This window comes from Ananas comosus, unplaced genomic scaffold, assembly GCF_001540865.1.
Source record: "Ananas comosus cultivar F153 unplaced genomic scaffold, ASM154086v1, whole genome shotgun sequence".
NCBI classification, from domain to species: domain Eukaryota; kingdom Viridiplantae; phylum Streptophyta; class Magnoliopsida; order Poales; family Bromeliaceae; genus Ananas; species Ananas comosus.
Window position 1 is genome coordinate 48,565 of NW_017891935.1, and position 25,162 is coordinate 73,726.

General features: G+C 45.6%; 1 protein-coding gene across 1 annotated transcript; it reads left to right on the forward strand.

Moving 5' to 3' along the window:
• Nucleotides 1–3,626: 3,626 nt before the first annotated feature.
• LOC109705220 (NADH-ubiquinone oxidoreductase chain 1-like) lies at nt 3,627–10,810 on the forward strand. The gene is made up of 4 exons (XM_020225959.1): nt 3,627–3,785; nt 4,211–4,297; nt 6,222–6,430; nt 7,842–10,810. Exons 1-4 carry the CDS (start codon nt 3,627–3,629, stop codon nt 8,269–8,271), a joined length of 885 nt encoding a protein of 294 aa, XP_020081548.1. The 3' UTR covers nt 8,272–10,810.
• Nucleotides 10,811–25,162: the final 14,352 nt, after the last annotated feature.

Consider the following 25,162-nt stretch of genomic DNA (forward strand, 5'->3'; position numbering starts at 1 on the left):
GATCTCGTTCTTGTCATTCCAGAATACTAGGAACTGGTGGAGCGAAGAGGGGATGCACCAATTTGAATGGATCCAATCTCTACCCAGTAAGGCGTTATATGCCACTGTTCCATCTACCACAAAGAAGGCGCTGACTTTAGTGGTGTTACCCACTGTCAGATCCACCGGAATGATCCCTTTTGTTTGAGCCACGCCACCATCAAAGCTGGTAACTGAGACTTCGGAAGGGATAAAATCTTGCTCGGACTTGGACAGCCTCCTTACCATTCTGAGTTGCAGTATATGAACTGCGGCTCCATTGTCCACCAAGACTGACGACACCGGCTTTCCATCGATGTGAGCTCTTATGTATAGAGGCCTCAAATGCTTGGTCATCTCCTCTGGTGGCTTCTCGAGGATTACCTTACTGGCTCTAGATTTTCGAAGAAAGAGGGTCTTATCTTTGGAGCTTTCTCCATTTTCCCCAACCGTTGACTGTCCTTTGACATCAGGACTTTGAACCACTGTGAGGGTGGAATCAACAACTGGAGTCTGACCCTTGGTTTAATCCCTGACTACTTCGGATCCATCGGTTGGCTCATTCCCAAAATAAATCTCTGCGATTTCCGCAACTGGGGGAGAGTCATCCTCCTCTACATCCTCATCCAGTTCTGATAGTTGACCTTCTTTTGGACCAAATACCCGTGGTAGCACATAGTTTACTGAGGGGGAAAATTTCCAAACTTGAGGAAAAGAAGAGCTTTCGTGACCAAGAGGACCAAGGGTTCAGTTCAGATGATCAGTGAAACCACACAAGAAGACGGGATTGACATCATTGCTCAGACTGTTGTTTGATGAGTTCGGTTACGAAATAAAAGACCAAGGACAGAGAGGGAACAACTCTTCCTCTTTCTGGATTTCGAGTGAGCGAGTCTACAAAGAAAACGACAGTCTGCCTTTGAAGCGCGGTACGGATATGGAGCCAGTGAGCTTTCGAACCCCACTCTAGTCTTCGAGCCTCGTGAGCAGGCTAGTTGAGAGAGAAGAAGAAGAAGCTTCTCGCCTAAGTGAACTACGAGAGTCAGTCACTCATTGAGGAGATCAGCTCAAGCGAAGGTCTTTCTATTTTGGATTGGAGCGGCAGTACGAACATAGATAGAGTCTTTCGGGGCTTCCTACCTTGATTTTGGGTAGGGGAAGAGGTCAACCCTATTGCCACCATCGAGCATAGAATCAGACCGAGGATAAGGTGTTTGCAGAAATGACTCACTGAATCAAACTGATGAGAACAAGCCAAAGGGGAGCACAAAACTCTGCACTGATGTTAGGGGTGAAGAAAGCCAAACATTATCAGAGCCCAGTCGTTCTAGCAGCGGCAAGAGATCAATAAAAACCACTGACAGGAATGACCCAGAGCAAGATACTGCAGTCCAGTGTCCGTTGGAGACTATAGGCTGTCCTTCAGCTTCTAATGGATTTGCTTCTCTGCAGACAGAGGAAGACATTCATGAAGTGGACGAACTGGGTGAAGAATTACTGCAAGGGGCTAAGGGAACCCAGCCCATGAACCAGATTGGAAAGGAAAGACCTTATGGTTCATTGACTAAGGCTTCTCCCAGGGTAGTTGATGCAGAGGAAAATTTGCATGATCAGTCCAGAGATATTTTAGAGAAAGTTCACTCAATAAGTGTGAGGAGGGCAGTGAAGGTGAAAGAAATTTAGGAGTAGAAAGAGAAAATAGTTGCTCTATCCATGAATCAAGGGGGAAAACAGAGAGGCAAAGGAAAAGGCAAATAAAAACCTGCTGAAGGTGGTCCGGCCAAAGCTACTAGGGAATGCCAAAAGGGCGAGTCAAGATTCCATCACAAAGACTGTCTCATGAAGGCTGTAGTCTGGAATGTTAGGGGGTTAAACATGAAAGAGAAACATAAAGAGTTGAGGAAAGGGGGATACCCTTCTCCTACCCAGGGAATTTTTAAAATGGGAGCTGTTGAGACAAAAGTTAGAGAATCCAGAACTAAGAGAATCATTCAAAGAATCTGGAGAGATTGTCACTATGAGACTAAGAATGACAACACGAAGCAAGGGAGAATCTGAGTGCTGCGGGATCCAAATATCCTAACAACAGTCAAAGTTATCGAAAAGACTGACCAGATGTTAACTCTTGGCTGCTATAGAAAGTATGAAACTGAATAAAGATTTGATTTACACTTTTGTGTATGCAAAAAATAGTCAGATTGATAGGAGAAGGCTGTGGGCTGATCTTGTGCGGTTTGCTTTTAATGTCCAAGGACCTTGGCTGATAGCAGGATACTTCAAAATTGGTAAGATTTGCCGAAGAAAAGGTGGGGGGCAGAAGGATCCCAGCAAGGGTTATTTATGAATTTCACGATTGTATCTCTTCTTGTAGCTTTGAAGATCAAAAAGCACTGGCTGACAAAAGGGAAGGAAGTCAATTCTGACATTGAAACTTCCCCTTTTTGAGAAAAGGGAATGGTCGAACAGCTTGGACAGTTGGGTAAGCCGATTGTATTGTCTTCTTTTCTTCTTTGCCTGTGCAAAAGATTGAAGAAGCTTTCAAGCCGGTCTCCAGCTTTCCCAACTAGAAAAGATGTTCAAAACCCTATACCATAAAGGGAGAGGGTGATGTCTCCATAGGTAGCAAGAAGCGAATGTCAGTCAAGCGGGCAGGCCTTTGTATCTCAGGGGGCTTGAAGAGAGAAAGGGTGGAACAGTGCATACTCCGCCTAACCGGGAAATCACTCTAAGGTATTTTAGGCTAAACCTAATTCCATCATGCAAAGCAACATAGAAAGAATTTTGCTTTTTTCTTTTCTGACTCAAGACAAAAATGAAAGACGGGACTGAAAAAGCAAGGTTGGTTACATACTCGGGAGGAGCCATCAACCTGCAATCGAGAGTGGTTCAGTGAAATATACTTTAGTACTGACAGAGAGTTGATTATACTTTGAGATGAGAGCTCACACCAAATTGAAGGGTGTGGAGTTGCTAAGATGAATATGGTAGACGGCACACTGAAAAAGAAGAATGATATGCTGCTAGTACAAAGGAGGAAGAACCTGCTCTCTGTATCTTCGCAAAAGACGGATACAAGATAGATCTGGAATAAATAGTTTCGTGAAGGAGATAATAAGAACGGTTTCAGAATCGTGGCCAAAAAGCACGAAGAGCTTAGTACTAATTTCATTTCAGATCTTAGAGAGCTGACGCAGTTGTATCTGATACCACACGAGTATGGCATGGAAGGTATAGGTATGGTCATCCGAACTTCCAAAGCCTACAGGAACAGAAAAGCAGACGCATGGTAATTGGTCTGCCGTTTATGCCTTGGTTTGGTGTTGTTTGCGAAGCATGCGCTGTAGGAAAACAGCATGCAGAGCCCTTTCCCAAGCAGGCAAGATTGCCAACACACCGGAAGGAGCTGGTCCATACTGACGCGGACCTATGAGCGAGGAAGAACTTTGAGGTGCAAGGTATTTGATTACTTTCACGGATGACTTTACAAAAAGAAAAGATTGATTGACTTTATTTTCTTTTGAAATCTCGAAAGTTGCCCTATGTTAGTTCTTCAAAGAAATGGTTGAGAAGGAAAGGGGTTTGCTATATTTTATGTGAAAGATCTGACAATGGAGGTTTTTTCTGTTCGTCAGACAGGACTTTCAAAAACAAAATGGAATCAGGCCCCTTACACTCCAAAGCTGAATGGAGTCGCAGAGCGGAAGAACAAAACAATCGTTGATATGGCAAAGTTGATGTTAAAAGGGCATGATGACAGAAAAGAGCATGTCTAAATCTTACTGGGAACTGGCCTCACGGCAGTCAATATTATTCATCGGTGTCTGCTGTTGAATGGCATAAGACCAAAAGAAGCATGGACAGGCAGAAAGCCCGTGATTTCACATCTGAGGACATTCGGCTGCAAAGCTGATGTCCAAGTTCCGAAGGAGAAGAGGACCGGATGACAAAGGTAAGTAAGAAAATGACCTTATTAGGTGTGAAGATGATAAGGCTTATCCATTTTATACACCTGAATAATTGCAGTGTTTGGTTTCAAGAAATGCAATACAACTAGAATGGAAATAGAAAACCCATCTCTCTTTCTTTACTGACAAGCAAGCCTGATTGATGAAGAAGAGGAGATTGTTGAGCTGTTAAGTCAAAGTACGCGTCATAAGCTTTCAATTGCCTTACTTGATTTTCTATTTATTAGGTGCTGCCGCACTACGGATATCGTGGCGTGTCCACGCTATTCTCCCGGCCTTCCATGTTGCCGCTCAGACCTCCGGTTGTTGGTTTGGTTTTTTATTGGTATTTAATAGAATGAAAGATGTTGCCGTGCTACGAGTAATTTGAGATAAAAGGAGCTGTACTGAAAAAGCCCGAAGTGTTAATGAAAGCCGCACCATCAACCAAGGCAAAAGCCAGACCTTAAGAAAATGAAGGAAAGCCTATGAATCTAAAGTGGCAGAAGCGTCAGAGGCTAAACAACCCTTGCCCAAGACGAGCAGACGCCGGTGCTTATGAACATCTTTTTGCATTCATTTGATCTTTTCTATTGTTGTGAAAGGAGTCCACAAAAATGTGAAGTGCAGTGACTCAAAGGAAACCAAAAAATACAACAATCAATCTTCTTCTTTTTCCGTGTGAAAGCAAAACCCCTCTCAGTGCGGGTCCCCAGTAGTCAGAGCAAGACCCGGAAGATTGAGAATAACAAAAAGGTAACAATACATTGAAAACAATAGATCACACAAGGCAAAGCCTAAAATAAAAAAACAAGAGAAAAATAAGAGAAAATATCTATCTATTCTCTTATCATAGATAAAGAAAGTCGGATAAAGGCGGGCTCCTTCTCGCCTATACGGAATGTTGGGAAGGACACTTGAACGGCACTCTTATCCACGGAAGAATCAAAGAAATAGCTCTTTCTATGTTAGAGTACTGGAAGCATATAGTTAGTTAGGGTAGGGGTGATCTATGATCTTGATAGTCAAGAGAAATTGCTGGCGCTCGAGTGATATAGTCTTTGGTTCGGGAGTAGAGGGAGACAACCATTGTAGATTCCAGCCGAGAAGACCAGGAAAAGAGAAGGATAAAGAATGTCATATATCTCAGGAGCTAGATCACTTCCCGATGAACAAGTCAGAATTGCCTCAACAAAAATGGATGGAATTGGACCTAAAAAAGCCATTCAGCTTCGTTATCGATTAGGTATCAGTGGGAACATCAAGATGAATGAGTTAACTAAGTATCAGATCGACCAAATTGAACAAATGATAGGTCAAGATCATCTTGTTCATTGGGAATTGAAGAGGGGAGAACGAGCAGACATCGAACGATTAATTTCTATTTCTCGTTATCGTGGAATTCGTCATCAAGATGGATCGCCCTTACGCGGTCAACGAACTCATACTAATGCAAGGACTGTTCGCAAGCAAATTCGGAAATGAAAGAAGGCTACCGAAAGCCCTTGGTACTTGTCTGATCAATCACACTGTTCAATAGTTCACTTTTTTTTTTTTTTTCTTAGTAGGTTACAAATTACGTATACGTATAGTAGGCCCCCTTCGCCACTCCACGTCTGGCTCGTCTTGGTCTCGCTCACTTCGCCCGCCTATCGTATCGGCTCGGCTTCGTCCGTCAAGCGACTGCTTCCGCCTCTGACGGCTTCACTATTGCTCATGACTGGTAGTTGTCTCTATGTAGTGGTCGGCCTTCGTTAAGCTTCGCCAGAAGCGAGGTCTCGCTTCCCGAATGCCTCTTTCTTGTACTAATTAATGTGTATGGTCTAGTCTTTCCAATGCCTCCTTCCTTGCCGCCAACGCACGCGTTACGGAGAGTAAGCAAGCTACCTTGCTTGCATTGCATTCGTTAAACGGTAGCTTCCGCGCCCTTCCTGCCTGCTGAAATTGATGTGAATGATCGTGTCTTCGACATCCTATTCAGTCTGATTAGATATGTCATTGAAACAAATCTGTTCTGTCTCTGTTTTCTTTTCGGATTCCGAGGATGAGCCGGCCGATCCTAACATAATTTATGAGGAGCCGGACGACGAAGCCTCATAATCAGATAAAGATGTCTCCGACGCGACCGGACTTCAACTATTTTGATTTTCTAGGCGGGTTCGGTCAGGAGGGACAAAATAGATATGCTGCTTTCTATCAGTCCCAAGCGGATACCCCCCCTGCTTCCAGGGTCCGCTTACCGAGGAAGAGATGCGGTAGGACCCGGGGCCAGAGCAAGTTGGGTTGGGGTATAGAGCCGTAAGCGCGGTGGGGGTGACAGAGGACGTGCTCGTACGGTTCATAGTTGGGTATTATATTCTCGTGGATTGTTGGGAACGTCCTCTATATTCGAAATATGCCTTTCTAGGAGCATTACGATCTGCAGCTCAAATGGTCCCTTATGAAGTCTCTATTGGTCTTATTCTTATTGTGCGCCTTGTGAGCACGTTTGGATCCGCGAAGGCAATCGCTCGGATCTTCCCCTAACCCAACCCGGGAACGGACCGGAGGGAACCGCAGCATGAGGAATGTCCGCGTCTCGTCGCAAGGCTCATTTTGAGTTTTGGGTCATAGGGCGGGCAGTGCAGTCCGGGGCACAAGGGTCCTGGTACTACCCAGGTGCGAAGAACCCCGGAGGTGACTGCAATGAGCAGAAATGTCACTCACCGGCCTAAACGACGAGCAAACACTCGAACGTGAGAGCAAGGGATCACCCAACGAATGGACGAGCTCAAAGGAGGGAGGAGAGAGGGAGGCAAGAACCATGCTTTCAGAGAAGTGGCGGTCCGAATCCACTCTGACAAAAGAAAATAACTGACTAAGCCCTGCCGTAAGTAAGGGGGGCATTCTCCACACGGGACGGGGCCAAGCCCTGAATGTATGGGTGACAGATCGGCCATAGGAGTACTCCGGGATATACACCAGGGCAACTAATGTCGAGCATACGACGATGCCGCCCGTTTTCATTTCGTGGAAGTCCCCGGCAGAGGAAAGGGCTGTAGGTGATGGCGCGTTCTGCTTCTGTTGGCGCAGAAATCGTTCAATTGGGGTCGTGCGTGGCAGCTGGTATAGATGATGATGAAAGGCGGGCCGCTTGAACCGGGACCTATTCTCTTAATAGGCGGCAAGCAAAGCTGAATAGGAAAGGGGGCGACTGATGAGTGCCTTTTTAGTCAACAATAGAAAAAGGGTTGAATGTGGAGCTCATATGGCTGGCTACAAGTATAGCCAAAGAAAGATGAGAGGGGACGGACTGTCAGAGGCCGCAGCGGGACTACCAGAGGAAAGCCCGCCCCCGCTAGCTAACATAGATATCTATTCTCGGTGCGCATATTCGAGATTGAGAATCTCTTCCCGACCAGGCCAGGCCGAATCGGGCCACCACTTGGGATGGGAATGGCTCAGCCCACATGCATCATTTGATGAAAGCACTCCAGTCGCCTCCGATCAGTGGCTTGTCAACCACCGGACCGTAGCTCCTCACCAAATGCCCTTGGGTTGGGGCAACACAGCACATGAGTTGTTCGCTCAAGGACCACACCCTCTCGAGAGCTGGATGCCGGCCGAGATGGAGCTGGGAGCCAGGCTTGCCTTGCCCCAACATCTAAATAAAGGGCGGGCGCCGAAAAGGAAGCAGTGAGGCCTTTTCGACGAAAGCTTAGCTTGGTAGGCGCTGCTTACTCACCCTACTCCCTTAGACAATGCAATGCTCTGAACACGAAAGTTTGCAGTTCAGCCCTCTTCTCCCATGCGGAGTCACAGGCAGCGCCTCGGAAAAAAGCACGGACGAGCCACATGCAGGGAAACTTGCACGTGTGGTTCTGGCCGGGGACCCCGGTATACTGTACTAATATGTGTAGGTCCCTGTAATTCGAGTGAGATTGTCATGGCGCAAAAGCAGATATGGTCCGGTATTCCCTTGTTCCCCGTATTGGTTATGTTCCTTATTCCTCGTCTAGCAGAAACTAATCGAGCTCCGTCTGATCTCCCAGAAGCGGAAGCGGAATCAGTTGCAGGCTATAATGTAGAATATGCGCGGGATGCGATCCTTAATAGTTCACTGTTGGCGGAAGCCAATGTCTCGGGGACTCATTCTGACTTAAACAAGGGGTGGGTCTTTACCAACTTAAAAATCCAAGATTTAGGGAAGAAAAAAGAGGGGCACTCTTCATTCGAAACTCATGAATGTCGGGTCGGAGGTTTCTGCCTTGTTATCAAAAAGGGGAGTTGGGTAAAGCAAACTCCCTCCTTGGACGAGCACGGGGCTTAGTCAAGTAGAACCGGGTTGCGCTGCTTGATGCTCCGATCGAAAACAAATCTTTGGGGCCATGCCGGTACGACAGAATATGCGTTAGAAAGGTCAATCCCTCCCCCCCTTTTTTAGTAAAAAAATGAAAAACCGGGCCGAACTTCTAAAAAGCAGCCCGCCCGCTTCCATAGAACAATATCGTGGCAACGTAGACCTAAGTGGGTTTATTGGATCCTGGGGAACCATCACAAGTACGGCCGGCCTATAGAACGAGAATGCCGTGTCGTCCAGCAGAGCTTAGAAGAAGGTGACTCGGAGCCTAAGGAAGGTGACTCGCGCAGACAGCTGACTCCTTTTCAATAGAAAGGAATAGCCAAACCAACCCAGCTGGCTGGTCAATCTCAGTGATCTTATCGGCCGGCAAACCGGAGACGGACGACCACGGTCCCGACCTTACCAGCACCATAGGTTTACTAATCAATGAAGCCCCTCAACCTACTATGCTTTTCTTACAAACTCAACCAAGCCTAACCGTCATGGTCACGACATGTTCTTGATATTGATTGAGTTTCCGGGAGTCAGAGACGACCACGGAATCCATCCAATTGAACCCCGGTGACCTTCGTCACCAAAGCGTCACGACAGTTTCCAAAGGTGACCCCTCAACCTTTCTCCAGTGGGGGGCCCATCAGTCGGAGCACGATTGAATGCCGACCACTACATAAGCCACGTCTGGCTGAGGCGAGCAGCAAGCGGGGGAGAGTCAAGTCAAGTACAACAACGTTGGGCTGGGACCCTAGTACTTAAACAAGGGTTGCTTCTTAGCGCTAATCTTGCGTTTTTCAGCAGGCTGTTAGTTGTAGCGCGCTAGCGCGCCTTCCCTCCTTCTCTCATTTCGGAAAGATTTTGCAGTATTTTCTTATGATGACCTGGTCGAGAGAGTACGAAACATCGGTGTAAAAGATTGAGTGGGATCAGTGAGGTTGGTTATAGTAAGGGGCCTGGCCTAAAGTGCGCGGCTTACGAAAAGGTAAGCGGTTAGGTTGACTTTGCCCCTATTTTTGCCTTTTTCAGAATCGGAAGATAATCCCATTTTTCTTCTCCGCGGGATCTCTCTTTCCCAGCCACTAAGGTTCCGTTCGGTCCTCTTCCCCACCTTGAGGACCAAAGGTTGAAGAAGGGTTTTGACTAGTGCATTTTATCACTGATTCCACTGGTTCTCGATTGCTGTACACAACCACATTCCGGTGAGGCTAGAGAAAGCTCAATGGGAAGAAGCACTATGGAAAGAAGGGCTTGAAAGGCACGCACCTCGAAGGCGGACTTGTACTTGTAGCGTCAGCATCATCCCGAAAGTCATGATGTTGCAGCCATTTTGACAAGGCTAGACCACCGGACCGGGGGGCTGTTCTTTGCTCACCACTGGGAGATGGAACCATATCCAATCAATGGGGCTTCTTTGTTCAATCTCTTGAGGTCGAAGAAAGGATTGACGGCCAGTTGATCAAGGAAAGCAAAAATTAAGTCTTGCTTCTGACGCTTGGGTTGTCTTCCCGGATCCCTGCTTCTGGTTCTGGTTGTGGATCTGCTTCTCCAGTGACGGGCGAGAGAAGACTGCGAACAGTGCACATCTCGTCTTATCCACTTCTTCATCTTAAGGAAAGACTCGCGTTAAAGCAGCTTGCTAAGAGTGGCAAGGAAGAAAGAGAAATCCCCCAGGGGTCTAGAGGAAGAAGAAGCAATTGCGCAACAAGCCCCGTGACCGGGATAGGGATAGGAAAGAGTGTCATTGGTTGGGGGTCTCGTTCTACGCTCTCGTCACCCTTATCCTGTCCTTGACCTATCTATTTTTCCTAGCGAGCGTACAGCGTACGTACGTACATAGGCTCATTCGCTGAGTTGTCAACGAAGAGTGAGAGTAGTGCAATGCCACCAGTCAACAATCTGGTACTGCTGGCTGGGTCAAAAACCGTTCAATGCTTCTACTGTTCCCTGGTATCCACGTTGTGGACTCCGTAATAAGTCCTATTGAAGTATATTATTCCAGACAGGAGATCCCGAAAAGGTTGGTTCTGCTTTCAATGCCAGAGCTTTTTTTTTTGGCATCCAAATCAGTATTTCTCTCCAACGCTCTCCTCTGGTTTCAATCTCCATAACAGCTTGGCAGATAGTGCTTTGTTTGTTTGCCCATGTTTCGAATGGCTTTTTGTCACTTTCTTTTTCCCGATTAGCGAAAATGGCCCAAAAAAACTTTCTGATCATTCTGCTCAGCCAAAGTCTTTGGAATAGACAGGATCGAGGCTCTATAGATTACCATGGCCGAAAGTTTGGATTTCATGAGGGACACTATGCCGGCCAAGGTCAGCCATTGATTTGCCCATCCATTCTTCCAGATCCAAAGTACAGAGCAATGGAAAAGATGGGCCTTTTTTTTTTTTTCTCTCTCTATACTATAGGACAATGACCAAGGTGCCGAGTCCCCAATCTGATAAGGTTCCTTGCAACTCTTCTTCGAATTGGCATCGGGGCGAAGTCTATTTGACATTTCTGCGGATTGTTACGTGCATAAGCGAGGCGCCAGAGGCTGTCGAGAATAGAGATATAGCTTCTTTGAAGCGCCTCCCTTTCCTGATAGAACTGCTACTTGTGCTTGCTTACTGGACTGGCTTGGCGGGCTCCGGAAAGAAGATCTTCTTTTCTGACCTGCTTCGTTCTCGGCCTGGCTGGACTGCCTCCTCCATAACAGGTACTGGTGCCGCTACCTATGCTGATACTAAGCTGGGATCTGCTTCTCGGTCGGAACTAGTGCTGCTCGACCTTACTTCTTTTTGCAATACGGAAAATCCATTCAAAGGCAAAAGGAAAGCTTACCGATAAATGCGGAATTCTCTCTTTAAGGCTAAGGCTGAACTTCAAACAAGCAATTGTTCTCTTCCACCGACACTGGGATAAAGAAAGACTGGTTCCCCCTTTCGAACTAGAAAATCCTCTTTCCCCTACCCTTTCACTCAAATAATGAAGTTCCGAGAACAACCTCCTTCAGAGTCATCTTAGCTTGATGTGCCGGATGTTCCCTTACTTAGTATAGTAGGACGGGTCGGTCTATCTGAACATGTTTAGGACCGACCCAACCAATGGGATAATGAGGAACTGAACCAGCAGAGATTAGAATAGAATGCCTGAGCTTATGTCTTTCGGGGCTTGGTCTGACTTCTTCGCCAGCTGGCTCGCATTCCTGTGTGGAAGTCGAATGAAAAGCCATTTTCATCTTTCTGATTAATTACCCCTCTGGGGGCCCCGGTTGAAGCACACATTGGAACATCAGTACCGGCATTATAACAAGTTGAACCAGCTAATCTCCAATCCCCATAATCGGCGAAGCAAGCAGAGTCACAGGCGAAGGTAGGCGAATCATGTGAGGAAGGTAAGACAAACCTGTCATGAAGCACAAGGAGAATTCGGTGGGCTTAAGGAGCTGCATTAATCTTTCGTTTGATGTGAAATGCGTTCTTTCTTATGCCGGTCACAGTCGGTGACGCCGCACCGGGACTTAACCAGAAGGGAGAATGACATCCGTCTAGCTGTAGCTAGGAATCCGGCTTAAACCACCAACATCAGAGTTGAGCAGAATCGCTTTCTTCCAATTAACCATTGTATGCCAAAGCTTAGGAGTTCCTCTTATGGGATCGAAAGTACTATAAAAATGAAAAAAGAAAATAAAAAATATCTGACTGACCTATGTGAGGCATTCACCCAGAGAGACATTGCTGCCCCTCCAGGTAAATGGTACTCCTCCCGATCCCAGGGCTGTTCAGGCCCCAGGGGGGAACCAGAGACTATGTATTCAACTTTCAACCAAGGATTATAGAGTCATCATAAGATGACCCAGTCCTTATACATAAGATAGGTGACAACCATCTAAGAGCTCTCCAATAATACCAAATCACAAACCTTCTGATAATCAAGGCCAAAACAGACCAAGATTTAGGTCAGACTAATCTGCCCTCTATCTCCAGTCTATGATTGGTCTACTAGAGAATTACCCTTGATAGGTACTCTGATCTGAGAAAACGCCTTTTGGGCTCTTGGATGTTCAAACCAGAGCACTCCTGTCTTACCTAATACCACACCAGAATTACTGGATGGTAGGGTAGATAGAAGAGAGAAGCGCGAAAACCTCAATCGCCAACTTTAAGATAAGCTGACAACTGAAGTAGCATTGCATAATCTTAAAGAGCAGTAATCTAGGGACCTTTCGGTCACCATAGCTTCAAATTAACATTACACAACACACACTGCAAACCACCCAATCAAAGGATTAGGTCCGATCATGAAATCCATATTCTGGACTCATGACAGAACCAGACCAGTTTACACCGGTCATGACAATCCTTGACTGGTATAGTCACCTATAGCGATTAACACGCCACTCTCAACCTCCCATAATAATCAGACTAAACCCTCTAAATGATGCGTAGGTTGGTCACATCCTCTCGCCTTGATGGAGCCGTATGGTTTCAGCCAATATAGGGGAAAGGCTACTTTACAAAACCATCAAAGTGCGTATCAGACATGATTTACCCCACTAACACCACTGGAAAAGTTGTTCCAGAGGTAGTGATTCACAGACTAAGGACATACATACATCCTTTTGTCTAAAACTTTTGGCAATATATATTATTATACCCGAAGCCGAATCAACAACCCTCTGTGCCAGTGTCCCGAATCACTCCTTGGTGAAACAAGAGTGACCCGAAAACTACTAAGGGACACAGAATAGGTAATAAAACATGTGTAAAACACAAGTTCTAATTACCGACTGTGAGACAGGAAAAGTGTAATACACGGCTCTTGGTCAAAAAAATAAAAAATAGAAAAATAACAAGGTGACTGAAGGTCGGTTTCGACCGATCAAGTGGCAGGGAGCTTTAGAATGCTCCCAGGCTCTTGAGATCATTTTGTGATCTCATGGCCACTGATGGTCTCACCAAATAGTCCATGTGTTATAAACTACCTGCTGCACAGTGTACAACATGGTTTTATTAAAATGTTGCACATTTTGTGTCCCTCTCTTCTTGGATTCCTGGATACTCCTCTTTTCACCAGGAGGATGAACAGTGAACTTGGTTTTCCGTTGGCTTGCCTTTAGGCATGATGAAAGTTGTGTCTTAAAGGAATGACCTTTTGAGTCGAGGACTGATTTAAAGTCTCTTTGTAGTGCACGTAAGTGCATTGTGAAGGGCTAGCTCTTTCTAAGGTTGTACTTAAGTGTGTTTACATAACCCACCTTTTATGATGGATTTTAAAATTCTTGCCCCTATCCCGGCCGAAACCGGGTAGGCTTTTAGGCTGCCATCGTGTGGAGTAGATCATTTAACTCCAATTTCTGGAGGGAGTTGACCAAGAAGGAATTGAGGGGGAGATTGAAAGTCAATGTCACCATAGGTAACTGGTTGACTATTGATTGTATTCTATTTTCTTGGCTCTAGAAATAGAGTTAAAGGTTAGGATCAGTCTCTAGTTAACTAGTGGTAGTAGATATATGTAATCTTAGTGTTTGAGACTTGGTGCCCCAAGTGGGCTATCAATTATCTCTCTCTAAGTTGCGTGTATTTGCTTCAATCACCTTTATTATTAAAGGTTATTGAGACATTATACTTATGTTATCTCTTATTTTACTTTCTATCATAAGGTTGACTCTTTATGGTAGCTTGTATGGCAGGTATAGTCTGATTTAGACATCCAGACAAGCTGTATTTCGGTGTTTATCACCCTTTTCTAGCGTATATCCTAAATCGGATTATCTTTTTTGAAAGTACTTCAATTTACTTGAAGTAAATCGAAAAGGTTGGTGTTTAGTCTAAAACCCCACCAGGATTCGTTTTGACCTTCTATTGAAAGTTTACGATTTTAAGTAAATTGAAGGGGTTCTTTGGTTAGTTGTTACCTATCTTGTGACCAAGAACCAGGTCACCTTAGTGACTTACCTTTCTTATTTGGGTTCCTAACCGGTTCCTTTCTTGGGATTGAACACCCCAAGGATTGGGAAGGATTTACTATACTTGGGGTAGCAATACCTTTTTGTCTTAGTACTCCTTCTAAGACCATCAGATCAACAAATAACAATAAATAACTATTTTTTGATCTTTCTTGAAAAATGAAAAAAGAAAATCCTTTTTTCATTTTTATAATTCTATTTTTTTTTTTAAGTTTTTGACATCCCTTTTCTAAGTCAGGAAGAGGAGGCCGGATGGAAGACTCTATTATGGGAACGAAAGGATCAAGCGAGAGGAATAGACACGTAAGAAATAGGCCACGCCAGTGCGTGGCAAAAGTCTGACCGCCCGATTGGGCGGGTCTGTTATCCAAGCCGTCTAATGTGGCGATAAATTTGGAAAGCGGGAGGGGCTGTTCTCGCGTAGTACACTCTTTTCCAGAAACAGAGGTCCATCGCTCCTCCTACCCTTACCATGTTGGCGGCCGCTATGGAGATAGCGAATGCGTTTGTTAGCCCTGCCACCCACATTGCTATGCTCCTCGGGTTTCTTTCCTGCGGCATTTCAGATGAAATTTCACTAAATGACTTACTGCTTTCGGCTACTCTTGTGCCTATTTCTTCTCCTACACTCGTTACCTGTCCCCCACAGGTACTGCTAATTCCCTGTTCCCACCGTTGTAACTCATTTAGCACTTGTGTCTGTGACGCTTCTGGTACATAGTCCCACCACAAAATACATCCAATACATAGCGCCGGTCAAATAATTTGCAGAGCTTCTACTATGGACTGCTCTTGCCCGGAGACTACCGGATTCCCCTGCTCTATCCTAATGCTTCTCTCTTGTCTCCTGAGAAGCGGCCTTACCGTGCCTGCCTTCTTTTAGAATATTTCCTACTCCTCTCTCTCGGGTGATTTTAGCCGTTGCCATCTCGCTTTTGCTTGGGTTTGCTCTAGTTTTTTTCAACTAAAAGGCCGGTTCTTTCTTTCACAATCTTCGTGGCCTTGACGCCCTTTCCCCTTGTTAAAGGGGTTTTCATTAGATGCTTGTGACGCCCCATCTGTTTATCAAATAATGTTTTTCCTGCCCATGTGTTACTTCTTTCGACTTGCACTGTTGGATTTACCGTAACCGTAATATTACTACAACTACTGTTGCTCGGCATCATTCCCCTCGCTGGTACCATGTGTGTTCCCGCTCTCGAGGTGCTTGTTATATTCTGGTTCAGTTCAGTGTTATTTCTGCTAGTTAATACGTGCACACACTTTTTCGCAAGGATAGGAAGCATCATAACTAATTGTTTCTTTTTCTAGTTCCGCCCGCGGGGTAATCAACTCCACGGGACTTAGTTTTGATTTCTTGTCTTCTCTCCCTATAGGATATTGATTAACAAAAGACAAGTTAAGTTAAGTCACTGACCGTTTAGGCCAAGAAATACTTGGGATTTTGCATAGATAACTTATCTACGCTCTGAGACTAGGACCAAACTAAAACTGAACTAGTTTTGAAGAAGAATGCCTTTTTTGGAAACGGATTCCACAAGTGCTATACTGAGCACCATGCAAGCTGCGAAGACTAACAAGGCCTTTACCCTCCCTCTTTTTTTTTTTTACCCCGCGCGGTTCGAAGGCAGGCTGCCCCTGGAATAGGTCCTTAGCCGCCCTATAAAGGGGCTCTCCCCAGTCACATGGACTACTAAGATGACGGTCAAACGCGGTCTACAAAGGTGTCCTTAACGACCCTAGACACCAACTCTAGGTCTGGCGCAGCAAGAGCCTTCGGCTTCTTCTCTTTATTTTCCATTTATTTTTCTTTTTTTTTAATTGCAAATAAGGCCGACCAAAATGGCTTTAGAGTCTGGTCCCCTTGCAAGGAGTTGAACCACGAAGCAAGAGTTAGTGAACTGATTGATGACGAGCTAAAAATAGGTTGCGAAATACAGATTGTTGGGGAGAGTACGAGAGAAGAATGGTCGGGTGAGCACTAACTGAACACTGACCGAATTGGAGTTGGTAGGTACCGAAACCAATAGCATGTAAGCGGTATGGCCGGCTAACTTACGACCCAAGCTGAGTAGGAAAGAAAGCCCTTAATAGCTCTCCTAAGTGCTATCTTTTTTCCTTGAAAAGCATCGAGAAAGAAAGAAATAGGAGTAGGAGTTGAACGGTTAGCTCTTCTTTCCTGGCTTTGTCATTATACGAACATGAACTGGCACACAAGCAAGTAAGCGGCTCTCTGATTAGCCCCACTAATAGTAGGGACTTTAAGACCGGTACAAGAGGAAAGAGGTTACCAATCTTCTCTTGTTACTAATCTTTTCTGGTCTCTTCGCTCGAAAGCCTGCTACCAAGCAAGTCTGCCTTCTCGTGCATACGAGATGCCGGCTGATCGTAGACCACCCTTGCTTGCTCTTCTTAGCCTTAGCCTAGCCGCTTCCTTAGGTGGTCATTCATGATTGGCTTAGTCAATCCGTTCACTTGCCTCTTGCTTTCCCGCCCCGCTATTTCTGACAAGAAAGATAGTAAGTAAGGGAGGATTTTCTAGGCTAGAGGGCGGCCTAAATGCCCCACAGTTTCGGACGATGAGATAAAAATCTAGTAAGTGAGCAGTCTCTTTCTTGCTCGCGATTTGTAGGGGTCGTGGAAGAATTGGGGTTTGACTCCCCAAGCCTCGATGTGGCGAAGCCCAGAATAAGGGCAAAAACATGTGACTTAAGCATCATGGAACTGCACGATCGTCTTTTTGTTGCGAAAGAGATTGGAGAGGCATTCGCTTATTTTAGGGAAAGATTTTCTATGGAGTTGAGGGAGAACGGATTGAGGGCTATTCAGCATTTGGAGGAAGAGGAAGTGAAAGCTATTCAACAGTCCGTATTGAATGGTACTTATGCGCTATCCCCATCACGTATATTTTCCTTTGAGAGAGAGGGGATCCGATTCAAGAGAGATTCTCATACATTGTGAATTTGCAGGGACTACCCAGTCATTCCTTGGCTCTTTATATTCATCCTGAGGACGAACTTGTCTTAGTAGCTCTTCAAAGTCTACTGCAGAATAGAATCCTCCCTTCTTCTACAAGAATGAAGAATTCCTTCGAGGGAAGACAGAAATATTGAGGATTATGTAATGGCCATAGTGGGCTGGGGAAGAGTGGAGGTGCTCCTTCGATTTGACCTTTCTCTGTCTAGGGCTAAAATTTCTCATGATAAAATCCTTAAAAAACTAAAAATGGGTGTCCAAGATGAATATATTTTAAAGCTTTATCACTCATTGTTGAGTCTGCCGATACTAGACAAAGATGGAACAGATTGGTCGACGAAAGGCATCGGTCTGCCGGACGCCTCTTTCCTAGCTTCTCTTTTGATCAATTTCTATCTTGATGAGCTGGACCGCTCCCTCGAGGCGAAATTCCCAAAATAGCGGTATGCGCGCTATAGCACGGAGGGTTTCATTGCTATTTCAAAAGAGGAGGCGAAGTGGGGGCTGAAAGCTTTCTGGAACTATTCGTGCAATTAGGTTGAGTTGGGCAGCTGACTTGTATTTTGCCGGGGGGAACGGCGTTTGACTTCACAGGAGGGGTTATCTCCCTTGATCAAGATGGTCTGATTCAAGTCAGACCAGGAGGGGGTGGTGCCCTCTAACTGTTAGGAGTTAAACGGGGTACCTTAGCCTTCTCCGTGAGGCGTTAGTTAACATTGGAATTTCTCTACAACCAATTGCACTTTCACAATGTTTCCTCTATTCTCCAAATTGACCTCAAGGGTGCCTCAAGTAAGAATGAATAATAGGAACTCATCTAACCGAAGTAATCGCCCCCCTTTATGGGTGAGACTAGAGGGTAGCGGAGGAGTAAGAAGATTTGTGTATGCAGTTGGTCCATGGCTGGCTTGTACTGCTAATTGTTGTCAACTTCCTTTCAAAATAGATGAAGGAAGAAGAAGAACTCCCTAGCTGCGGTCGCCGGATAGAAAACCGGGACTCGCAGATATCCAACGAAAGACTTCTCGAATCAAGGAGTTGACTTTGGGAGATGCGATTGTATACTCCTATTGTAGAGATCTTCGGTTCGTATTAGCTATTTGTCTCATTATTGGCTTTTCTGCATGGTGGGGTTTGGCTCCTGACCTCTTGCTGGAGAGACCGGCGGTTCTTTGTTCTCCCGATCACGAATTGGTTTCGAGAGTGGTCAAAGATACCTTTGTTGATCACATATGTAGCACTCATCAAGTGAGTAGCCCCTGTGATTGCGGTGAACCACTTAAAAAAGTAGCGAAGGATTTGTTTTCAACAGAGGAACCTTCTTTTGATCCGCTCAAATTAAACAATGCAGCTAAAGTCAAAGCGTTCTCTGGCTGCTATTGTTCTTAGTTTAGCATTATCAGAATCGGTTTCCCAGTATGGGGTGTTGTTTTCTTGAGATCCGCTTTTTTTAAGCGACTGGCTGTACAATGTCGGTTGAGATACTTATGTGGGAGGAGGAAGTTTATGATTCCCTATATATAGAAAGGGCCGAGATTCTGAGAAAGTTTCATTCACACTTAGAAGTGTGAAAACATTTGAAACGTCGACCACGAGGTGATAATTTACGTCACGATCTACAAAATGGAAAGTCGTTTTGATATTGGTTCGAATCTGATGAAGAGTGTTCAAAATAGCTGTTCTAGAAGGGGTCGGAGTTCCTTTTGAGGAGGGATTGTGAGAAGGAGTATAATGGTACCGATTGTTTTTTTTTTTTTTGGTTTGGAATTGCAAACAAACTTTTTCTGGTGAAATCTAGTGAAATCCTTGGAATTCTTGTTCTTTTTTGAAATAGCGTAAGATGAGTCTTCGAAATCACCTCTGCGCGGTTTTCTTCCATTCTAATCTTCTTAGGAACCATGTTCCGCAGCTCGGCTGCTCGCTCCTTTCCGGCTGTCATTTGCCTGAGGAGTTTAGAGATGATGAATGGTTGAACCAGGCAATCCTTCTTTCAGTTGTGCACGCCAATTGAAAGTGGATTGATTCTACTCTATAAGGGGTAGCGGCGTAAGAAAAAGGGTCTCTACGGCTTCAAACTAAATCCGAAATGAGGAAGCGGAAGACACTTTTTCACGAGGTTTTAAGGGCGGACACTTGGTGCTGTATTGGAGATGCCGCTCCCTATTATGTCATCCCAGCCGACAGCATCGCTCTCCTTTCAGGAAGCAATGGTGCCATCTTCTGCTGGACCAGAAGCGAATGGGAGGGAGGAGAGTCAGACGACTGACGTGACGGACTCCGAGGGCCCGGAAGGCTGATGTCTTGACTGCTACCGGTATGCGGATGACTCATCATCCCCTGCAGAGATACTGAGATAGAATGACGAGCAAGGGATGTGCCTTTTGCCAGTATCTCCTCCGGGCTAACGCAGGAACAAAAGCAGCTCATCGAAGTTAGAACGGAGCTAGCGTAAGGAAGTTATCTATATAGATAGTAAGTTTTAATTTATCAGTGCAGGGCACGTCTCACTTCTTTTACCGTGATCAATCCGTGTAAGGTAACATTTAGCGTACCTTGTCAACACTGAGGTACCTGGAAAGCGGGAGGGGCATTTTAGTCCTTCTGCTTATCCCACTACCGCCGTTTATTTTAGGCCGGCGAGAATTACTTGCACCGCCATACTAGCAGGCGGACTTTCTCTACGAACCACTGTCGGATTTGGAAACCGACGTCGGATTTTTATTCGAAGACGGCTTCCATAACCTTGAACGAGAAGTCGGCATCATATGACTTTCTATCAAGGCCTTATGGCCAATATTCTTTTGTAGTCGGTGATATAGCTTAAACCGCCGTATGTTGTCGGCGGACCCTTTTATAAGCCCTACCACCGAATCCTTTGAGGTCGGCATTGCATTTCATGCTGCTGCAGTGTCTGATTCCTCCGTCCTTGATTGGCCGAACCTAATCCGGAGTGAAACAAGTGACTAAGGCCAATTACCGACCCGGGTTAATTGAGTCGGGTCGAGATTAGTTTTACCGCAAGGGCGGTAGTTAGCCTGAACCTTCCTATTTGAGATAAGCTCTCTCTAATGAAGAGATAAATACAGTCCGGGATTCCCAAATCACATAGGGTATTCTTTCCTCCACGATAAGTGGAGAGCCCTAGCGGGATTTTACTTCATCCTTTCCTGAGTCGGATTCGTGATCCTGCCGTCGGATTACTTCATGCGACGGCAGTGGTTTATCGGCTATGCCTATAAATAGATCAGGGCTTTGGCCGCAGGATATAGACGGATACACGAAAAAAGAGAGAAAGAGGAGAAGAGTCTACCCTCTAAGAAGACAGCCAGAGCCCGTTAGGCGATCGCCAAGATCTGAGTAAAGGAAGAAGAGACTGCCGACACTTGCAGGTGATTACCGAGGCTGACAGAGACCAGCGGGATAATTCCCTGGGTCATGGCAGCCCCATGACTTTACGGGACGTTCCTGGCCGACTTTCTTCTTTGTTAAAGCAAACGCAAGCGCTCTGCGGTTACAAAGAAACCCGTCAGGGCGAGACGTTGGTTTATGCTCTAAAGGGAAACCAAAAAACCCTTGATCGTATTCTCGCACTCCTTTGAAGAACAGAGTTTGAGGATGATCAAAACATTAAATTGTTATGGTTAATACAACTTGAATCTAAAACCCGACTTGGAGAATCTATGGCTGTTCCGTTAACACATCAAGGACTTAACTTCCAGAATTTGGATTCTGACATCCGTCCCGTTCATGTGGACGAGAATTTCCTCGTCAGCTAAGATTCAACTTGACCCTGGAGACTGAATTGAATGCCGCTCAAGTCGGGCTCTTGGGCGAGGAGGTCGGATTTTCTATTGTAATTCACCCGGGGGTCGGAACTTTGTTCTAAGGATTGTTTGACCCTTCTCTGAAGCCCATCTGTCGTCTCAGACCTTTAGTTTGAGATTGTGAGTCTCTGTAAAGCCGAAACTGGAAACCCGACTCGGGGAGACAGTCGGCACACTAAGTCCCAGAACTACTATGCAGCAGGCATCTGATAACGACTTGCCGACGCCCTTTTTGGCGTCGGACTTGAGATCCGAAAGTTGCAACATGTTATACACGATTCTTAGTAACATCTAAAAATCTTAAACTAAATGTCCGACACTATAGTATCCGTCACGTTCTTTTGGGACCGATTGAGTTTCATGCCCGTTTCGACATTCTCCCTGATTCCTCCGCTGACTAGGAGTGGAGAGGTTGAATCTGATTTTCTCGTAAGGCCTTCGAATTCAGATCCGACTCTATTTGTTCCGGCCGGGTTATGAAGCTGGCCGAGGCTGCCGGGTCCCCTATAACTTGGGAGTGAATGATCCTCATTCATTCTCTCGTCGTCCCAAAGCCTTGGATATTGATTCCGATGTATAACTTGATGACAATTCAAAACCCGAACCGGAGGTGTAACCCGGGACTTAGTCATTTTGCCGACCGTTGAGGATTTTGATTCTATTCTTAACGTCGGATTTGAGTTTGCCCTGCTTTTATACATTCTCTGAGGACCCTTCTGGTGTCGGAAAAGAGAAGAGTTTAATCTATCATCTGATCGGAAATGAAATTCGACTCCGCTCTGTTGCTCACCAAGCTAAGTGTGAAGGGCGAGGTTTTCCACAGAGCAGCCGACAACCTTTTCGGTGTCGGATTCGACTTCTGCAAGTTGCTATATTCTCCTTGTGAACCCTACTACCAATCAAAAATGTTAAACTTGATTACCGACTTCATATGAGGTCGAGGTTCCGAGCCCTTTGGCTCGAGGTTGATGATACATAGTCAGGACCTGTGTCACTCATAGACTTGGCACTTGGTCCATGACCTTATGGGACATCTTTCCTTCAATCCTTATACACATATGTTATGAAAACCTGCCAGCTTAATCGGGGGTTGTTTATAGTGTGAACAGTGCACACGTTAAACGTAATTAACTAGAATTCTGCATGAATTCTAGGGAGCAGAGTTCCTACATTCACCTGATACCCACCCCTTTACACCTTTCTCCTTGTTTTAATAGAAAGAGCCAGTAGTCAGACTGCAGCTTTGATAGACTGATCGATCGAATAGAGATAGCTTAGGTCAAATCTGTTGGTAGGCCCTTGGTTGCAAAGAAGAAGAGCCCAATTGAAGAGAACTCACGCTCCTAACCCCTGCCGTGTAAAGCGCATTTTCAGAAGAGTGATTGGCTTGCAGCCATAGTGTGCACCTATCAGTCACTTCTTCATCTTGTCTTGAGTAAGAAGCTGGCCTTGGTTGAATAAGCAGCCGGCCGGCCCTATATATATATATATATATAGTAACGGGAATAGTAGAAAGGGAAAGAACCATTTCGAAAGCTGCGACTTGCCACTAAAAAGAAGCCAAAAGCAAAAGCTCTCCGGGCACACATGGGCATATTAAGTAGAAAAGTAAGCGTACCTTGCGCCTCTTCCCGCTTTGGAACTTATTTCTTTAAAGTCCAATCCGTCTGGCAATAGAAAACATTCATCGGGATTGACTGCCCTGCTTTCTTCTACCTCCCTTTGTTCCTTCAGAGAAGACCGACTTTCTGCTGCTGCCCGACCCCGTAGTTGAGCATGCCTTCCCGACTCGCTTGACTCACGGCACAAGAGGATGAATTGAAAGAAAGAGCTAAAGCTCCCATTGGAAAGCACTGCTGGAAGAACAGAGGCCGACTCAACATTCTTAGCCCGCTTGGACACGCATCCCAAACCAGCTGCAGTGGAGGACAGCCGCCGTTGGATTTGGGACGCGAGAGATCTCAGTCCGTTCTTTCTTCCGGTGGGTAAGGAACCTGCCACCAAATTTGTCTCTGGGGCAATCCTGTACCATCCAAAGTAGCCTTCTTTGTATGGACAGCCTCCGTGGAAAAAAGATTAACGGTAGGTAGACCACTTGATCAGCGGGAAGTGGGCCCAATCAACGAGAAAGAGTAAGCACAGATGTGAAAACCGCTGCCGAGACAGAGAATCGCGACTCCAAATTGGCGGGTAACGAGTAGACCGACCACGGATACGACTCAGAGTCCGGATCTGACTCCCCTTTACAAGGATAGATAATACGGGGAAGAAAGAAATATGAGAAGAGTTGAAATATGTAAGCCGCCACTGTAAACAACCAGATGCGAGAAATCGCCCCTGGTCGGCCGGGATCCTGCGCCCCTAAGAGAACAGCCTTATCCCATAATTTATATTGAAAACAAATCCCACATCATAGGGGGCAAAGGGATAGAAAATATCCCCAGGGCCATACTTGAATGGGACAGGAGACGCAGTCCAGACGGGCTGCCACCGCAAACCCACATTCATGGGTATATTGAAAAGCTGCGGTACATACCGTTCACATAATGAGATAGACTGATGACTATGAAAGTCATAAAAAGGGCTAGAGTCAGGAGCAGAAGGAGCTCAATCAATCGACTCATACTAAACTATACTAAAATGGAGTATAGTATACTCTTAGTATGAGCGTTTCCGCACGTAAATACTATAAGTTTAGTTAGTTTTGAGCGGACAAATTTTTACAAAATTGTATGCCTTCCAGTCTCTTCTACGGATCATAGTCCGATGAAAAGACGGTATACATCGTGGAATGCCACACCGGGTTAGGGTTAGTTACCCCGGATAAGGTAAGGACGTGTGTCGGTCAACCTGCGTAATATCTCATTAAAGACACATTAATAAAAGGAATTTCTTTTTCTTTTTTTAATAAAGCGCAGTGTTCAACCAACCCTACCGGAAATTCTATAGCCAGTTACTAAAGAAAAAGAAAGCTATGCACACTTTTTTAGTCAAGCAACCAAAGACGCATAACCGGAGCTACTATGATAGAAAGGGGATATTCAACACATCTTTCTAAGGTGGGACGATAAGTGGCAGCAAGCACAGGTCAGCTGGTGGATCGGTAGGCGGGTAGAGATCTGTGCCGCAAGACTAGAGGTTTTGAAAAAGAGTAGTAGTCCCAGGTCGGTAGTCGAAGAGTCTCAAGTTCAGGTAGCGAGAGTCTGGGTTCAAGTCGGACTTCCCTTCAACTGAAAGAGGAGAGAGTCAGGTTGCCAAGAGATCCGACCTTGTCTAAGCGAGATAGGAAATGGTTCATGAACCGTGGATTCTTCGACGGACTTCGAGAGGTTGCCTGCCAATCTTTAAGGTTCAATAAGGCAAGCTGGGTGTACCGGAAAAGCTATGCGAGGGGAAGTGTCGAGATTTCTGCCGAAGATCCTATCTCAAATAGTTTGAGTGTAGTTTTAGAGAATGGTGATCAGATAGAGCAAGTTGTAGAACTTGAGTGGAAACCGCCGGTGTGCAATACGTGTCAGTCTTTTTTTTTGCCATTGTGAGGCGCAGTGTCCTACAAAGCCGGTCTGGGTTGCGAAAGAAGGCACATCTGCTCTTCGAGAAAATGTAGGAGAGAGCGTGGTTGATGAGGGGTTGACTCTGGTAGAGAGAAAAGGTCAGAGATCCGTCCGGTTTTGGGAAAAAAATGCAAAAGTCTAAATGGAATAGAATCAGAAGGTTCTTCAAAGCCGAATGGAGGTGATTTGGATATGGTCGACAACTCCATTCTGGTTCTGGGTGAGAGGGGTCAAGGTGGCATGCCACCTCTTTGTGAAAATGCCCCACCCCAGATCTTTGCATGTAGATCCGGAGATTACTGCTTCCCTTCAGCTCTGGTCGGCTATACTCCAATCCCAATCAATAATAGGCATTTAGGTTCCTACGTACCGGACCGGGTGTACACCTTTAACGCTTTGTTTTCCACAAGCATCCTCCTTTAGTGACGGACCATACATACAAAAAGCTGAGAAAGAATTTAAATGGTGGAGGCGGAAACCAGCTTCAAAAGAAGGGCGGGACTGATGACTGAACACCAAGCGGAACCGACAGAAGCGAAGGTGCAAAACCAACCGTCTCT

Coding starts and splice junctions, on each gene's coding strand:
- LOC109705220 (XM_020225959.1), top strand. CDS start 3,627: ATGGAGGTTTTTTCTGTTCGTCAGACAGGACTTTCAAAAACAAAATGG. Junction 3,786..4,210: donor ATGATGACAGAAAAGAGCAT/GTCTAAATCTTA, acceptor TCTATTTATTAG/GTGCTGCCGCACTACGGATA. Junction 4,298..6,221: donor GACCTCCGGTTGTTGGTTTG/GTTTTTTATTGG, acceptor GAGATGCGGTAG/GACCCGGGGCCAGAGCAAGT.